This window comes from Venturia canescens, chromosome 2 (assembly GCF_019457755.1).
Source record: "Venturia canescens isolate UGA chromosome 2, ASM1945775v1, whole genome shotgun sequence".
Classification (NCBI taxonomy): Eukaryota; Metazoa; Arthropoda; class Insecta; order Hymenoptera; family Ichneumonidae; genus Venturia; species Venturia canescens.
Window position 1 is genome coordinate 1 of NC_057422.1, and position 15,092 is coordinate 15,092.

The 15,092-nt window shown below is 41.9% G+C and overlaps 1 protein-coding gene and 4 long non-coding RNA genes across 7 annotated transcripts; 3 read left to right on the forward strand and 2 right to left on the reverse strand.

Annotated features, from left to right (window-relative positions):
- The first annotated feature begins 4,103 nt into the window (after positions 1 to 4,103).
- LOC122406945 (uncharacterized) lies at positions 4,104 to 6,439 on the forward strand. Of its 2 annotated transcripts, XR_006260116.1 has the most exons (3): positions 4,104 to 4,669; positions 4,996 to 5,261; positions 5,538 to 6,439. It is a non-coding gene; the product is annotated as an uncharacterized lncRNA (long non-coding RNA). The 2 variants fall into 2 exon arrangements; XR_006260115.1 differs by lacking the exon at positions 5,538 to 6,439 and having other exon boundaries at positions 4,996 to 5,264.
- Positions 6,146 to 7,633, reverse strand: LOC122406948 (uncharacterized). Its single transcript, XR_006260120.1, has 2 exons — positions 6,865 to 7,633; positions 6,146 to 6,795 (listed from the first exon to the last, which is right to left on the reverse strand). It is a non-coding gene; the product is annotated as an uncharacterized lncRNA (long non-coding RNA).
- A 91-nt stretch (positions 7,634 to 7,724) lies between these two features.
- On the forward strand, positions 7,725 to 9,506 carry LOC122406946 (uncharacterized). Of its 2 annotated transcripts, none has more exons than XR_006260118.1 (2): positions 7,725 to 8,287; positions 8,414 to 9,506. It is a non-coding gene; the product is annotated as an uncharacterized lncRNA (long non-coding RNA). The 2 variants fall into 2 exon arrangements; XR_006260117.1 differs by having other exon boundaries at positions 8,446 to 9,506.
- Positions 9,507 to 10,064: 558 nt separating this feature from the next.
- LOC122406944 (uncharacterized) lies at positions 10,065 to 11,307 on the forward strand. The gene is made up of 3 exons (XR_006260114.1): positions 10,065 to 10,470; positions 10,549 to 10,646; positions 11,061 to 11,307. It is a non-coding gene; the product is annotated as an uncharacterized lncRNA (long non-coding RNA).
- Positions 11,308 to 12,129: 822 nt separating this feature from the next.
- Positions 12,130 to 14,962, reverse strand: LOC122406943 (trans-1,2-dihydrobenzene-1,2-diol dehydrogenase-like). The gene is made up of 4 exons (XM_043412807.1): positions 14,824 to 14,962; positions 14,528 to 14,729; positions 14,124 to 14,415; positions 12,130 to 13,735 (listed from the first exon to the last, which is right to left on the reverse strand). The coding sequence occupies exons 2-4, from the start codon at positions 14,727 to 14,729 to the stop codon at positions 13,228 to 13,230; spliced, it is 1,002 nt and encodes a 333-aa protein (XP_043268742.1). The 5' UTR covers positions 14,824 to 14,962; the 3' UTR covers positions 12,130 to 13,227.
- Between the last annotated feature and the right edge of the window lie 130 nt (positions 14,963 to 15,092).

Here is a 15,092-nt window from a genome sequence, read left to right on the forward strand (position 1 = left end):
ACGCGCTATCCCCCCAAACAAACCACAAAACAATCCCAAACAAACCAAAACAAACCAAACAAACCCAAACAAACCCAAACAAACCCAAACAAACCCAAACAAACCCAAACAAACCCAAACAAACCCAAACAACCCAAACAAACCCAAACAAACCCAAACAAACCCAACATACCCAAACCCAAACAAACCCAAACAAACCCAAACAAACCCAAACAAACCCAAACAAACCCAAACAAACCCAAACAAACCCAAACAAAACCCAAACAAACCCAAACAAACCCAAACAAACCCAAACAAACCCAAACAAACCCAAACAAACCCAAACAAACCCAAACAAACCCAAACAAACCCAAACAAACCCAAACAAACCCAAACAAACCCAAACAAACCCAAACAAACACACCCAAACAAAACCCAAACAAACCCAAACAAACCCAAACAAACCCAAACAAACCCAAACAAACCCAAACAAACCCAAACAAACCCAAACAAACCCAAACAAACCCAAACAAACCCAAACAAACCCAAACAAACCCCAACACCAACAACCCAAACAAACCCACACCCACACCCACACCCACACCCACACCCACACCCACACCCACACCCCCCCCCCCCCACACCCACACCCCAAACAACCCCCCACCCCCACCCACACCCACCCCCCCCCCCCCCCCCACCACCCCCCCCCCCACACCCCCCCCCCCCCCCCCCCCCCACCCCCCCACCCCCCCCCCCCCCCCCACCCCCCCACCCCCCCACACCCCCCCCCCCCCCCCCCCCCCCACACCCACACCCCCACCCACAACCCCCCACCCACACCCACACCCACACCCCAACAACCCCCAACCCAAACCCCCACACCCACACCCCCCACCCACCCCCCCCCACCCCACACCCAAACAACCCCAACCAACCCAACAACCCCCACCCACACCCAAACAACCCCAACAAACCCACACCCAACCCCAAACAAACCCACCCCACCCAAACAACCCAAACAAACCCAAACAAACCCAACACAACCCAAACAAACCCAAACAAACCCAAACAAACCCAAACAAACCCAAACAAACCCAAACAAACCCAAACAAACCCAAACAAACCCAAACAAACCCAAACAACCCAACACACAAACAAACCCAAAACAAACCCAAACAAACAAAACAAACCCAAACAAACCCAACCAACCCAAACAAACAAACCCAAACAAACCCAAACAAACCCAAAACAAACCCAAACAAACCCAAACAAACCCAAACAAACCCCAAACAAACCCAAACAAACCCAAACAAACCCAAACAAACCCAAACAAACCCAAACAAACCCAAACAAACCCAAACAAACCCAAACAAACCCAAACAAACCCAAACAAACCCAAACAAACCCAAACAAACCCAAACAAACCCAAACAAACCCAAACAAACCCCAAACAAACCCAAACAAACCCAAACAAACCCAAACAAACCCAAACAAACCCAAACAAACCCAAACAAACCCAAACAAACAAACCCAAACAAACCCAAACAAACCCAAACAAACCCCAAACAAACCCAAACAAACCCAAACAAACCCAAACAAACCCCAAACAAACCCAAACATTTGGCATTTTCGTCTGCTGCACTTTCGTTTGGGTTTGGTGTTTAGGTTTGTTTGGTTTGTTTGGGTTTGTTTGGGTTTGGCATTTTCGTCTGCTGCACTTTCGTTTGGGTTTGGTGTTTGGGTTTGTTTGGGTTTGACGTTTTCGTCTGCTGCACTTTTGTTTGGGTTTGTTTGGGTTTGGCGTTTTCGTCTGCTGCACTTTTGTTTGGGTTTAATGTTTGGGTTTGACGTTTTCGGCTGCTGCACTTTTGTTTGGGTTTGACGTTTTCGTCTGCTGTTTGGGTTTGTTTGAGTTTGTTTGGGTTTGGCGTTTGGGTTTGTTTGGGTTTGGCGTTTTCGTCTGCTGCACTTTTGTTTGGGTTTGGTGTTTGGGTTTGTTTGGGTTTGGCATTTTCGTCTGCTGCACTTTCGTTTGGGTTTGGTGTTTGGGGTTGGTGTTTGGGTTTGGCGTTTTCGTCTGCTGCACTTTTGTTTGGGTTTGTTTGAGTTTGTTTGGGTTTGGCGTTTTCGGCTGCTGCACTTTTGTTTGGGTTTGGTGTTTGGGTTTATTTGGGTTTGGCGTTTTCGTCTGCTGCACTTTTGTTTGGGTTTGGCGTTTGGGTTTGTTTGGGTTTAGCGTTTTCGTCTGCTGCACTTTTGTTTGGGTTTGTTTTGGGTTTGGCGTTTTCGGTGCTGCACTTTTGTTTGGGTTTGACGTTTTCGTCTGCTGTTTGGGTTTGTTTGGGTTTGGCGTTTGGGTTTGTTTGGGTTTGGCGTTTTCGTCTGCTGCACTTTTGTTTGGGTTTGGTGTTTGGGTTTGTTTGGGTTTGGCGTTTTCGTCTGCTGCACTTTTGTTTGGGTTTGGTGTTTGGGTTTGTTTGGGTTTGGCATTTTCGTCTGCTGCACTTTTGTTTGGGTTTGGTGTTTGGGTTTGTTTGGGTTTGGCATTTTCGTCTGCTGCACTTTCGTTTGGGTTTGGTGTTTGGGTTTGTTTGGGTTTGGCGTTTTCGTCTGCTGCACTTTTGTTTGGGTTTGTTTGGGTTTGGTGTTTGGGTTTGGCGTTTTCATCTGCTGCACTTTTGTTTGGGTTTGTTTCGGTTTGTTTGGGTTTGGCGTTTTCGTCTGCTGCACTTTTGTTTGGGTTTGTTTGGGTTTGGTGTTTGGGTTTGTTTGAGTTTGGCGTTTTCGTCTGCTGCACTTTTGTTTGGGTTTATTTGGGTTTGGTGTTTGGGTTTGGCGTTTTCGTCTGCTGCTCTTTTGTTTGGGTTTGTTTGGGTTTGGCGTTTGGGTTTGGCGTTTTCGTCTGCTGCACTTTTGTTTGGGTTTGTTTGGGTTTGGCGTTTTCGTCTGCTGCACTTTTGTTTGGGTTTGTTTGGGTTTGGTGTTTAGGTTTGGCGTTTTCGTCTGCTGCACTTTTGTTTGGGTTTGTTTGGGTTTGGCGGTCTTCTCTGCTGCACTTTTCTTTGTTTTGCTTTGGGTTTGGGTTTATCGTTCTCGTCTGCTGCACTTTCTCGTCATAGCATTTTTCTTGTCATTTCCACGGCAATTTCCGCAATTTTTTTCGCCATGCTTCATCTCTAATCCGTGTCTGTTTTTTGTTTGGATTTTCGTTATAGGGATGGTGCGGTAGACTACCGCGCCACTAGTGATGAAAAATGAAGGCCTTGGGGGGTCTCTTATCATTATTGTATTATTATCTATATATATTACATTATTATGATTATATTTCCATCAAAATTGAAAGTGCTACCCCCAAAAACTTATAATTTATGACATTAGAGGCGCCACGAGTACTTTCGACCTGCCCTCTATCGAATCTGCACCATCCCTATACCGTTTGGTTTATTCCGTGTCATATTTTTGCCGGCAACGACGACGGGGTGGTGCGGTTATTTTTTATCATATGCAATTATTTATACTGCAATGTGGCAATGAAAAAATATCATTACAATCATTCCATCTTTGCGAGAGCGATATCGCATGAATAAATTAAGTAAACGCATCGCTGGAGAACAAACGTACGTAAACGAGATACCCAACACCTCTTACTTATTTCCCGCTACCATGCGGATCGTGGCAATTCGCTCGATGATTGGCTCGAGCGGCTCGAGGGGAAATATCGAGTAAAGGCGGATCCACAACTAAAATTACCATGGCGACATCTCGCCTTACCGTCCGATACTACTAGACCGTGGTGACGTGACGTTAGGACGCCGCGACACATACCGCATGTCGTGCGTCGCCGCTCGGTATGTGCTTCGCTACAAAATTCTTTTTTATATTCGCATTCCCTGCTGTGTTGCTGCTGCTGCTCGTTTTGTTATTTGCCTTTTGGATTTGTTTTCTATTCATTATTATTGCATTCGCATTCCCTGCTGTGTTGCTGCTGCTGCTCGTTTTGTTATTTGCCTTTTGGATTTGTTTTCTATTCATTATTATTGCATTCGCTTTGTGCGAGGAGTGGTTATCGACGTTTCCTTCGAGAAATTATTCAATTCATGTTTATATACGAAACGGTTATCTCTTTCGTCGTCGCTCTAACCGCATGCACGCTCGCCTACATTCGCATTAACGATAACGGATTACAATTTTCCACAAGTTTTCTCAACACAGTCAATTACTCGTGCGCGATAACGCTTTATGCATGATATGCATTATTCCCATAAATACGTGCGATGAGCATTACCATTGCCGTTTCCAAGTTATATTTCAGTCAATCGAGTCTCTTATATTTTTCATTTGCAACTCTTCCCCTTCATTCAATCGATACAATTACCCTCTAGATTGTATTCTCCATCGCGCTCTGTTGCCAATCATTCCTCCAAGTCTATATAACCTCTGGAAATGTCTTCTGTTCCGTAGATTATTCATGGAGAATGTGCACCATGGGGGCTTCAAGTTTTTCGACTATACAAATAAATATTCGGTGTGTGCCTATATAATCTCACACTCTTCTTCTTGACTCGCGTATCTTGACGACTCTCTGCAAGATGCTTCGACGCTATCCTGACTTTTCTACTTTGTTGGAACAAACGTATCGACCAGCGTTGCGGTGCAAATATTATGCATCGTTCCTTTTAATTATCCGGTAAGTTTTCATTGCGTTTTCGAAATTTGCACCACAAAATGTGTCCCTTCTATACCCAAGCTCCTCACGACTATCCCCGTGTCTTTAGACTATTTTGCAATCCGTCTTTGTTGAATTCAATTTCTAGCCTAGCGACGTAGACCTAGGCAAAACATCTTTCCTATCTACGGCAATGTCCGGATGCCCTCCGATGCCTCCGTTATACACCGATCCGGTGCTTCCACCTGTGCTTTCCTACTTTCTACTTTTTCCATCTACCAAAATCGATCGATATTCTCTCAATTATATTTTTCACAATTTATACATCGTTACTCTTCTGCTTTCAGAGCCCGACAGGCAGCATGCGCTATGGCGTTGCAATTATTGCATTGTTGCCTATTACGAGTATCCTCCCCACCGGATTCTTGTCATCCACCGGAGAATCTGTCAAATTGTAAAAGTTTCTTATCCGACCAAGGATCACGACGGTAGCCGTTATCAAACACCGCTGGGGGAAGAAACAACGACGACGCACCACCCACCACCGATTCGACTTCTTCGCGTCGATTGCCTCGCACAAGTATTTCCGTGTTTCCTCATCACGGATCAAGGAGTACGCATGTAAAGAGGCAAGCCTCACCCCATACACTATTGGTTTTAATAACTCTAAATTCCCTTTACGAAGCATCCCTCCAACACTCCATTATTTTCAATCGGCATAAGCCAACATTGCTCCTTGAGATACATTTTGTCATTCTCTGTGTTCAAAATTTCAACAGATCAATTACACATTAGTAGATCGAATTTCATTTTATTCCCTCATCTCTTATTGTCAACTAAACACGTTCAGCTTTTTTATTTTCACATCGCTCATTTTTATTTTCAACAGTTTCCACACGATGACAGGCGGTCAGTCACGAATCCTCTCGAGAGCAATCGAAAATTTGGGTTTGTCATCATTGACGTCGGGTCTAAAGAATGCGAAAATTACACGTCGAGACGCACCAGCTTTACGAAAAACTTCGCCCAACCACCAGTTCTTCGCTTCTCCAAGAGTTCTCCAAGAAAATGGCTCTCAATCACGAATTGCTCCATCATATCCAAAGATTATTCGTCTGTGATAGTATTCTAATATCAGGGAAATATGGCAGCGGAAAAGCATTCCGAACTTAATCATTTTCCGCACGCCATCATATGTCGTGTCAAAATCTGCTCAAGTAATTTTTATCCAGCTTTGAGTCTAGTCAAAATGTCGTATCAACGCATTTGAGGAGAATGGAATTTCCTAAAAAAAAAAAAAAAACAAAATTTTATCAACTACTATTCTCGCGAAATCCATTGCCCCCCCCCCCCCCCCACTCGTTTCGTTTTGACCAATCTTCTCTATACTCCTTTGTGATTAAGCAGTCATTTTTAAATGATGATTTTTCTTGTGCGTGGATACTCTTTTTTACTGTCCAGTATATATACAACGTACGTAAATAGTACTATGACACATAAACAGAAACAAGTGTATTTTTTTTTGTCAAGTTATAAATCAGAGTTATATATCGCAGCTTATATTGAAAGTGTTTCAACCTCATCCCCATTCATACTAATATTATGGCGGCGTAACGATGCGAGCCGTGTGAACCCCTCGTAGTATATTTGTCTATTACGTAAATGAAAAAGAAAAATTAACATTTTTTATATTTATGTACGTTCGTTTAGATGGGCGTGCGCGCTTAGTTGGTACATTCAAATTATTGTCAAGCTTTGTAAACAATTACAATAAAAGAGCTTTATTTATTCTATGTAACAACGTGTCGTGCACTCAAGGCGTATCAATCTCTCAATTATATCAACCCAAGTTTATTTAATATTTCAGAAGCCGTCTTTTGGTTTGTTTGGGTCGAAGCCGTTTTTGGGGTCGCAACCATGTCTCGGCGTGTTTCAGTCATATATAGGCGGGATGTTCCGGCTTGTTTGGGTTATATAGCCTGTTTTTATGACGATGAATCGAGAACCGAAACTGTCGTGCGTAGTAACCCAACATATCCCTCCACCGAAATCAAGTTTTCGTCTCATCAGCGTGTCGCGAAAAAGTATAACCGAATACATGAGCTTGCCGACGTCCTTCGCAGGGTGACCTTCACCGCGTCTCGCTCCTGCGGATAGCAACTGTTACTTTTTGCCCATTTTCGTACGATAACATCATAATCATAATGTCGCGCAACTTATCACAAGGGACCGTGCGCGCAGCATCTACAGTGTCGTCACTATGTGGACAATTTCAAAACTTCCTAGGTGCTATTTGAAGCAGGCGCACATGGCAATTATTACTTTTCGCATATATTATTTAACAAAATAACATTATTATTTTTTATCATGTCTCCATCGAGAAAATATTGTTGCATTCCAAAGCAGTACTCTAATGCACAATTTCTACGTGTCGAGACGTTCAAGTATATATCCAGTAAAATTTTATTATTTCCCAGAGCCTGCTCTGGGCACACAGTCCATTCTCCGCATGGAAAAGTGAGAAACGGACCAAAAATGGATCTAAACGTTAAACACTCTCAACTCATCCACTAAACTTATTTCTGTTTCGCGACGACATTTAAAACGTCATTCGATTCAAACAGTTTTTTTCCTTTTACGTCATTTTGATTTTTAATGCGATCATTGTTGATCGGACAAAAACCGTATTTGATTACTTTAATCATTATTTTTTTCCGAAAAATTAATTATTTTCAATGATATACAGTCAAAATATCATCAGAAAAATCGCATATTCAGACACGACGAGAGAGCGCAGCGCGCTCATCGACTGTAGTCCTGCTCTCTATAGCTCACGCACGCGGTCCCTACGGACAGTGTTGAAATATGCATACGAAATAATATTCCTAAGGCCTGCTACACACGGTCAATAATATATTGCGCAATACAGGTGATTGCACAATATTATTGAACGTGTAGATGTAGTATCGAAACATTACGCAATCATTGAACAGCAGAAGTTTGAGCTATCTTAAATTTTATAGCGCACTACACACCATACAAACTTGCTTATTGTGCAATATTATATACTGTGCAATATTATTATTGACCGTGTGTAGCGGGCCTTGATTTTATGGCGCACTACACACCATACAAACTTATTGTGCAATTATTGTTGACCGTGTGTAGCGTGCCTAATGCTTGCAGCAGGCAGTTCGCAGCAGTCTCATCTGTTGCTGGTTGCTGCTCATTACGCGAGAGGTTTACGCGCGTGTGTGGCGTGCGTCGGTGCTTCGCTACAAATTCTTTTTCGTTCCCTGCTGCTGCTGCTGCTGCTGTGCATGTTTTGTTTCGGTTCATTTTTTATTATCATTTAACCTTTATACCGAAACGCGAGAAAGTGAGTGCTTCTACTATCAATCTCACCACCAATCATCCACGGCGTACACCACGCAGTCGTGTTTTTACAGCTTGTCTCTTTCGTCGTCGCTCTAACCGCGCGCGCGAGTACATACCCACAGTGACATTAACGCGATAAAGGCTTACGATTGTTACAAGTTTTTTTAGAAAAGAGTGAATAAATCGTGCGATAACTTCCAAACTACGCAACGGTTACAACGTGTATACACGCGCGAGAGTTCGTTGCCGCGTTCACAGCAGGTTATCATTCTCGGTGAAATAAATCTCTTGTCCCTTTGCAATTGCAAAGAAGAATTCTTCAATCCAGCTATAGAATTACATTCCAAATTATGTTCTCATTGCTCTGTCGAATCTTTCTTATTCTAGATAACCTGACGCGAATCTGTTTTGTCCCATAGGAGTATCATGGAGAGCATGCACCGTACGAGCTTGGGCTATTTCGACTATAAATTCATATCCTGTCCGCGAATTAAATCTCACACTCTTCTTTTCGTCTCGCATATCTTGACCAGTCCCCCTACAAGACATGCTTCGACATAGTAACTTCTGTATTTTGTCTGTTGGACGAAACTCTCATCCACGAGTTCCAGTAGTGTGTCAAATTCCATCCCCGATCTTGCTGATCGACCAAGTTTTTCTTGCATTCAATTTTGCAGCATAACAAAGTGTTTTCTTTCTATCCAAGCTCCGTACAACTATTAATATCACCACTATTTTGCAATCAACGTTTATTGGATTCAACCTGCGGACAAGCGACAAAGACCCGGACAACATTTTTCCTATCTGCGGCAATATATCCAGAATTGTTATTGCAAATGAAAACAATGGCTAAAGCAATTTTGTATTCCTCACTTTTTCTTCCAACTCTCTCCTCCCCCCCTCCCCCCCCCCCCCCGCCCCTAATAGCTTGTATTTCTTTTCCACATTTATTCTTTTCCTGCATCAAAATCATTCCTTCTTGATTTCAGTTTCAAGATAAAACATGTAAACTTCCCATTCTCTTCAAACATTGCTCTGGTATCGTATCCATATTCGTCAATCTATAGATTACTATTCTATTTTCAGAGCTCCGGACGGGCGGTCTATGCTATACGACCGTAGGCTTGTTGCATTGTCCAACATTGAGAGTAGTATCCCTGGCGTACTCTTGTCATCCACCGCCGGAGACTTTGCAAAATTGTATACTTTTCTTATCCGGCGACGGAGCAGGATAATGACAGCAAAGAAAACAGACCACGGAGCAGGGAAAGAAACAACTACGACGCATTGTGATCCATATTTTTTATAACCATTGACCCTGCTCAAACGTTTCTGTTTCCCAGTCGTCGATAGAATTAGAGGCAAGCGTCACAAATTACACACAAAATCAACTTTATACCGACGCGAGAGAAAAAACTCGTTATTTTATTATTGTACGACTGCGATTGTGAATATATGAAAAAATTTATGCCAACGAAAATTAAACTGTTTCCTTTACTGCCCTGTTTGCTTGCCTCCTCTCTCGAAACTCGCTAGCTTCTTATCATAAACATTTCTATCATAAAAATTTCTAAATATCTCATATTCGCGTCTACAAATTTTGTGGCGGTCATCAACTTCCAGTGCCGAAGCACATCATTCCTATATCGATTTGTCCATTCCGATTATTAAATTTTATCATCAATTCCTATTTTATCATTTATTAATAACCCACAAAATTTTTTAGTCACCAAGGATCAAGTTGAATTCCGCGTGTCATATTTTATGCTCCAGTTTCTCAATTTCTGTAGAATCTACACTATCTACAAACGATAAAATACATAGCGTTCGGAGTGCTCACGCTCTTCGCTACGCTAAGGCCTGCTACACACAGTCAATAATATTGCACAATAAGTTTGTATGGTGTGTAGTGCGCCATAAACTTAAGATAGCTCAAACTTCTGCTGTTCAATGATTGCGTAATGTTTCAATACTACTACATCTACACGTTCAATAATATTGTGCAATCACCTATATTGCGCAATATATTATTAACTGTGTGTAGCAGGCCTTACTCTCGCCTTCCGTCCGCGGGGCGCTCCTCCGTGTATAGTTAGTTATTGGTGAGGAGTAGAGCGAGTATTCGACTTTCGACTTTCCAAAAAGTTATCAACCATGCGCGCAAAGGAAAGTGTATCTTGATCTCCTTTTCATCTTCAACCGCCATATGTACACACACAGTACGCACACACCACACCGCGATGTACACTAGTATGTTCCATTAATGCCTGGACCTGTCATAATGCAACTTGAACGGTCGGTAACAATTGATATAGGTCCAGGCATTAACTGTTTTAACTGCGATAACAGATCGCTATTTGAGACAAGTTATCTCAATAAAGTGAAAAAATTGTAATTCGTGATATCACGAATACAGTATATACCGCCGCGTCGAAACTACGATGGTATGTGATTTTATTATGTATACATACACAAAACAGATGCGTATATACGTGCGTCTCTTTATATTTGCCCGTTTATAGGTTACGTTTCACTATCCTGACTTTTCTACTTTGTTGGAACAAACGTATCGACCCGCGTTGCAGTGCCAATATTTTGCATAGCTTGTCTTAATTATCCGGTAAGTTTTCATTGCGTTTTCTAAATAAAAGACTATCCCTGTGTGTTTAGACTATTTTGCAATCCGTGCTTCTTTTGGTTCAATTTCCAGACTAGCGACGCAACGACCTAGAGAACATCCCCTTTCCCCTTTACTGCTATGTCGTCCTCCGGCGTTCTTGTCACAAGAGTAACAATGGCTAAAGCAATTTTGTATTTCTCACTTTTTCCAAGTCTCTCCTCCCTATGCGCCCCCCCCCCCCCCCCCCTAATAGCTTGTATTTCTTTTCCAATTTTTTTATACTTTTCCCGCATCAAAATCATTCGTACTTGAATCCCAGTTTCCAGATAAAACATGTAAACTTCCGATGCTCTGGAAACACTGGTCCGGCATCTATATTCCTCGATTCATACATTACTATTCTTCTATTTTCAGAGCAGGATGGACGGTCCGTGCTATGGAAATACAATTATTGCTTTGTCGCGCGTTGAGAGTATCCTGCCTGGCTTCGTACTCGGGTCATCCACCGGGGACACTCTGCTGAATTGTACGCTTTACTTATCCGACAAAGGATAATGGTAGCGCAGACATACCACAAGAGGAAAAGAAACAACAACTACGCACCCGTCCATGTTTTTAATGACGATTGGCCTCGCACAAACAATTTTATGTTTCCCAGTCGGCAAGTGTTACAAAATACAAAATCTTTTTATTGCCACCCTGAAAACTGCGATTACGAATCTCTGTTCAACACTCGATTATCTCCAATCTGCACAACCGAAAGTTGTTGGTCGCTCGTGTTATTATATTATCATCGACCTTCAACCTTTTTCATTTTGACATGAGCAATTTTTTTTCGACAGGTCGTCAGTCACCAATCCTCTGAAAAGCAGTTCAAAAACTGAATCCATCATCGTTGACGTGGGCTCCGAATACTACAATGCGAAAACACTATCCTCGACCCACACACAAGCAGCCTGCTTACGAAAAATTTTACCCGAGTTACTCTCCGACATGCCCGAGTTTCGCGCCTCATCGAAATGGCGATTGAGTTGCTCGATCTATCGGGATGCGAACTACCGTGATGCGACCCCCTACGACCCAAGCTATTTTCGAGTCCTCTCAACTTTTATTCTTTTTTTTTCTATCAAAATCGATGATATTCAATTCGAATTTTCAAATAAAGCATGTTTATATTGCCATGCTCTGAAATAATTGGTCCGTTATCCTATTAAAATAAATTACTCTACTGCACTACAGGCATACGATTGCATTATCGCCTATTGAAAATATATATCCCCAATGGATTCTCGGCATCAACCGGACAGTCCAGAAAATTTTATCAAGTATTTATCCAACAATGATCATGTCTGCGGAGAAAGATGAAGGGGGAAAGGAAACATCGACGACGCATCTATCCATGTTCTTATAACGACGATTGCCTCACAGAAGTATTTCTGTGTTTGACCGTTACGGATAGAATACGTATGAAAAAAGGCAAGCATAACAAATTACAAAATCTTTTTATTATCGCATGACCTAAAGATTAGGATTACAAATCTCTATTCTTCAACACTCGGTTATATCCAATAATAAACAAAAATTGGTTATCTTGTAATTCTCTTCAATTTTGATTCGCTCGTCTCATTTTACGAACAACCTTCAACCATTTTATTTTGACACGGCTCATTTTTTTTTTCAACAGTTAACGATGTCAGGCCATCGATCACAAATTTTCTCAAGAGCAGTCGAAAATCCCAATTTTATCATCATTAACGTGTGATCGAAATACAAGAATGCGAAAACGATACGTCAGCACGCACCAGCCTTATGGAAAATTTTACCCAACCTTTCCAAGATTATTTTCCAAGATAACCGAGTATCAAGCCATACGAAAATGGCGCTCAATCTCGAATTGCTCCATCTGTCGCAGGAGGATTTGCACATCGTCAAGCTTTCTTTGGATAACGAGAAAAGAATATCGATAGCAGAGCTCGATGCTCCATCTCGACTTATATTTTTAGATTTAAAATCTCGATCATTGCCAATCGCCAATATTGAGGCATTATTTTTCTGTGATACCCAAATATCCAGGGAGTTGGACGGAGAAACCTTCGAAACTTGATGATTTTTCTCACAATATCATGTGAAAGTGTCGAGTAATTTTTGTCCAACTTTGCGTCTGGTCAAAACTTCATGAACAAATTTTTGGAGAATGAAATCTCAAAAAGATGACAATTTTCTCAAATACTATTCTCAGGAAATCTACTATCCCCCCTCCCCCCTTGACCCATCTCCCACTGCACCCGGTTCCATGTCGGGCGGCGGGGGTGAGATTGATTCTGCCGGAGGTTACACGTTATTTTCTTCAAAAATTACAATTCGATAATCGCTTAACAAAAAAAATGCCAACTCTCGTTTCATCGTGTCAAATCTTCTCTCTCCTCGATCCTTTGTCATTGTGTAGTTTTGAAATAATGATTTTTCCTTGTCCGTGGAACATTTATGGAAATATGAAAGCGTGAGAACGCTGTCGTCGCCAGCTATCCTTTATCTTTCGCTTTTTGATTTCTATTACTTAACAACGTTACATTGCTGAAATTTAATCTTCGTTATAAATAACTCCGATCTGTCGACGCAATTCATCCTCAATTTCTGCTATGAGGATTGATTCCTCGTGCGGCATTCGTTCACTCTCTTTTCTACTTGATCGGATGCAATATCGAACGTGCTCCGCTTCGTATCGCAATCCTGCACTATTGATAAAGTTGAATTTCTTCGAAGACAGTCCCCCTGGCAAGGGAAATTCAACGGTTCGAGATGGCAATATCACACTCGTGGGACACCAAAAGTTTGGAACACGGATGATACCTTCGGTACCAATTACCACGGCTTCGTTTTGCAAATTCACTGTTCCATTTGTGACAATCGTCGCCAACCGATCATTTCCGTACAACAAAGTTGCCGACATACTCGTATCGACTCCTTCGCCATTCAAATGACCCGCTGCTCTGATCTTCCGGGGTTTCTCTCCTTCAAATATGAAACTCGCAAATTGTATTGTATACACCCCCAGATCGAGTATCGTTCCCCCGCCTTGCTCTTTGGAACTGTGATGGAAAAATAAATTCGAGTTAAGAAAACAAATCCAAGCACGCACGCACAATTGAACTTTATGCAGATCCCAAATGTATATTACGCACTTGCGGCGACTTGCATCATCAAGTGATACATGTTTCATCACTAGAGTATGCGTGGCGATTGTGGGAGGGGGTCAAGCGTAAGGCCCGCTACACACGGTCAATAATATTGCACAATCATAAGTTTGTATGGTGGGTAGTGCGCCATAAATTTAAGATAGCTCAAACTTCTGCTGTTCAATGATTGCGCAACGTTCTAATACTACATCTACACGGTCAATAATATTGTGCAATCACCTATATTGCGCAATATTATTGACCGTGTGTAGCAGGCCTAAAGAAAGAAATCTCGGCTTACCTCAAACGCTCGACGTTGCTCAAGTCGAATCCAAACGATACGATGACTTGTTTAACGATCCCGATTGTCCCTGCAGCTAGTTCTTTTTTTATATGATCATAAGCGGGAAAGAATCGACTCCAAATAGCCTCCATGAGAAATAATCCTTTTTCTTGTGCCACTCCAATCAATTCAGCCGTTTGTTTTTTGTTGAGTGTCAATGGTTTTTCGCAAACAACATTTTTCCCATTTTGCAACATAAGTTTAGCAATCGCCAAGTGTTGGGTGTTCAAACAACCGACGTAAACGACATCTTAAAAAATAAAACAAAATCTTCGTAATATATACAGCCATCAACGCCGCGGCATATATAATTCGGGCGTGTACTCTCTGCTTATTTTGTATATATATATATATATACTCGCCAATGTTTGAATCATGAGCCAGTTGCTCGTAGGAGTCATATGCGTTTTTTATAGCGTGTAACTCTGCAAACGCTTTTGCTCTGGACAAATCGCGCGCTGCTACAGCAACCGCGCAATGTTCCGTTTCGGGTAAAGTTGACAGAGCAATTGTAAAGTCATGAGAAATTTTTCCGGCGCTCGCTATTCCCCAACGCAAAGCCATCTGAATTTTGTTGATCAACAAAACGACACGATATTATAATACTCGAAAATGTTATTAGCCTTTTTTTTTTTTATAAATTTCATTATCTTCTTACCGCGTATAAAGAATAATGTTCTTATATAGTATAACGGTCGTCGCGAAGAATCACCGTATACTCTGCGCCACCATATTCATTGGAATGAATAACACACGGACAGGCGCAAGCAGCCCATTCATTTAAAGCCCCTCCTCCAGAAGCAATTCTCGAGAGAGCGCATGTTTTTAGCACGCACAGACAACAGCAGCGTATGGAGTGTATTAACAAGACGGGGTATCTATGAAGGTATGTATGGATATGGAAAGTTTTTCGAGTCAAGCTATTGA

Excerpts from the sequence above, each read along its gene's own strand:
- LOC122406943 (XM_043412807.1), bottom strand. The coding sequence starts at position 14,729 with ATGGCTTTGCGTTGGGGAATAGCGAGCGCCGGAAAAATTTCTCATGAC. Across the intron at positions 14,416-14,527 it reads GGCTCATGATTCAAACATTG|ATGTCGTTTACGTCGGTTGT; the intron begins GCGAGTATATAT and ends TTATTTTTTAAG. Across the intron at positions 13,736-14,123 it reads AGCAACGTCGAGCGTTTGAG|TTCCAAAGAGCAAGGCGGGG; the intron begins GTAAGCCGAGAT and ends TTTCCATCACAG.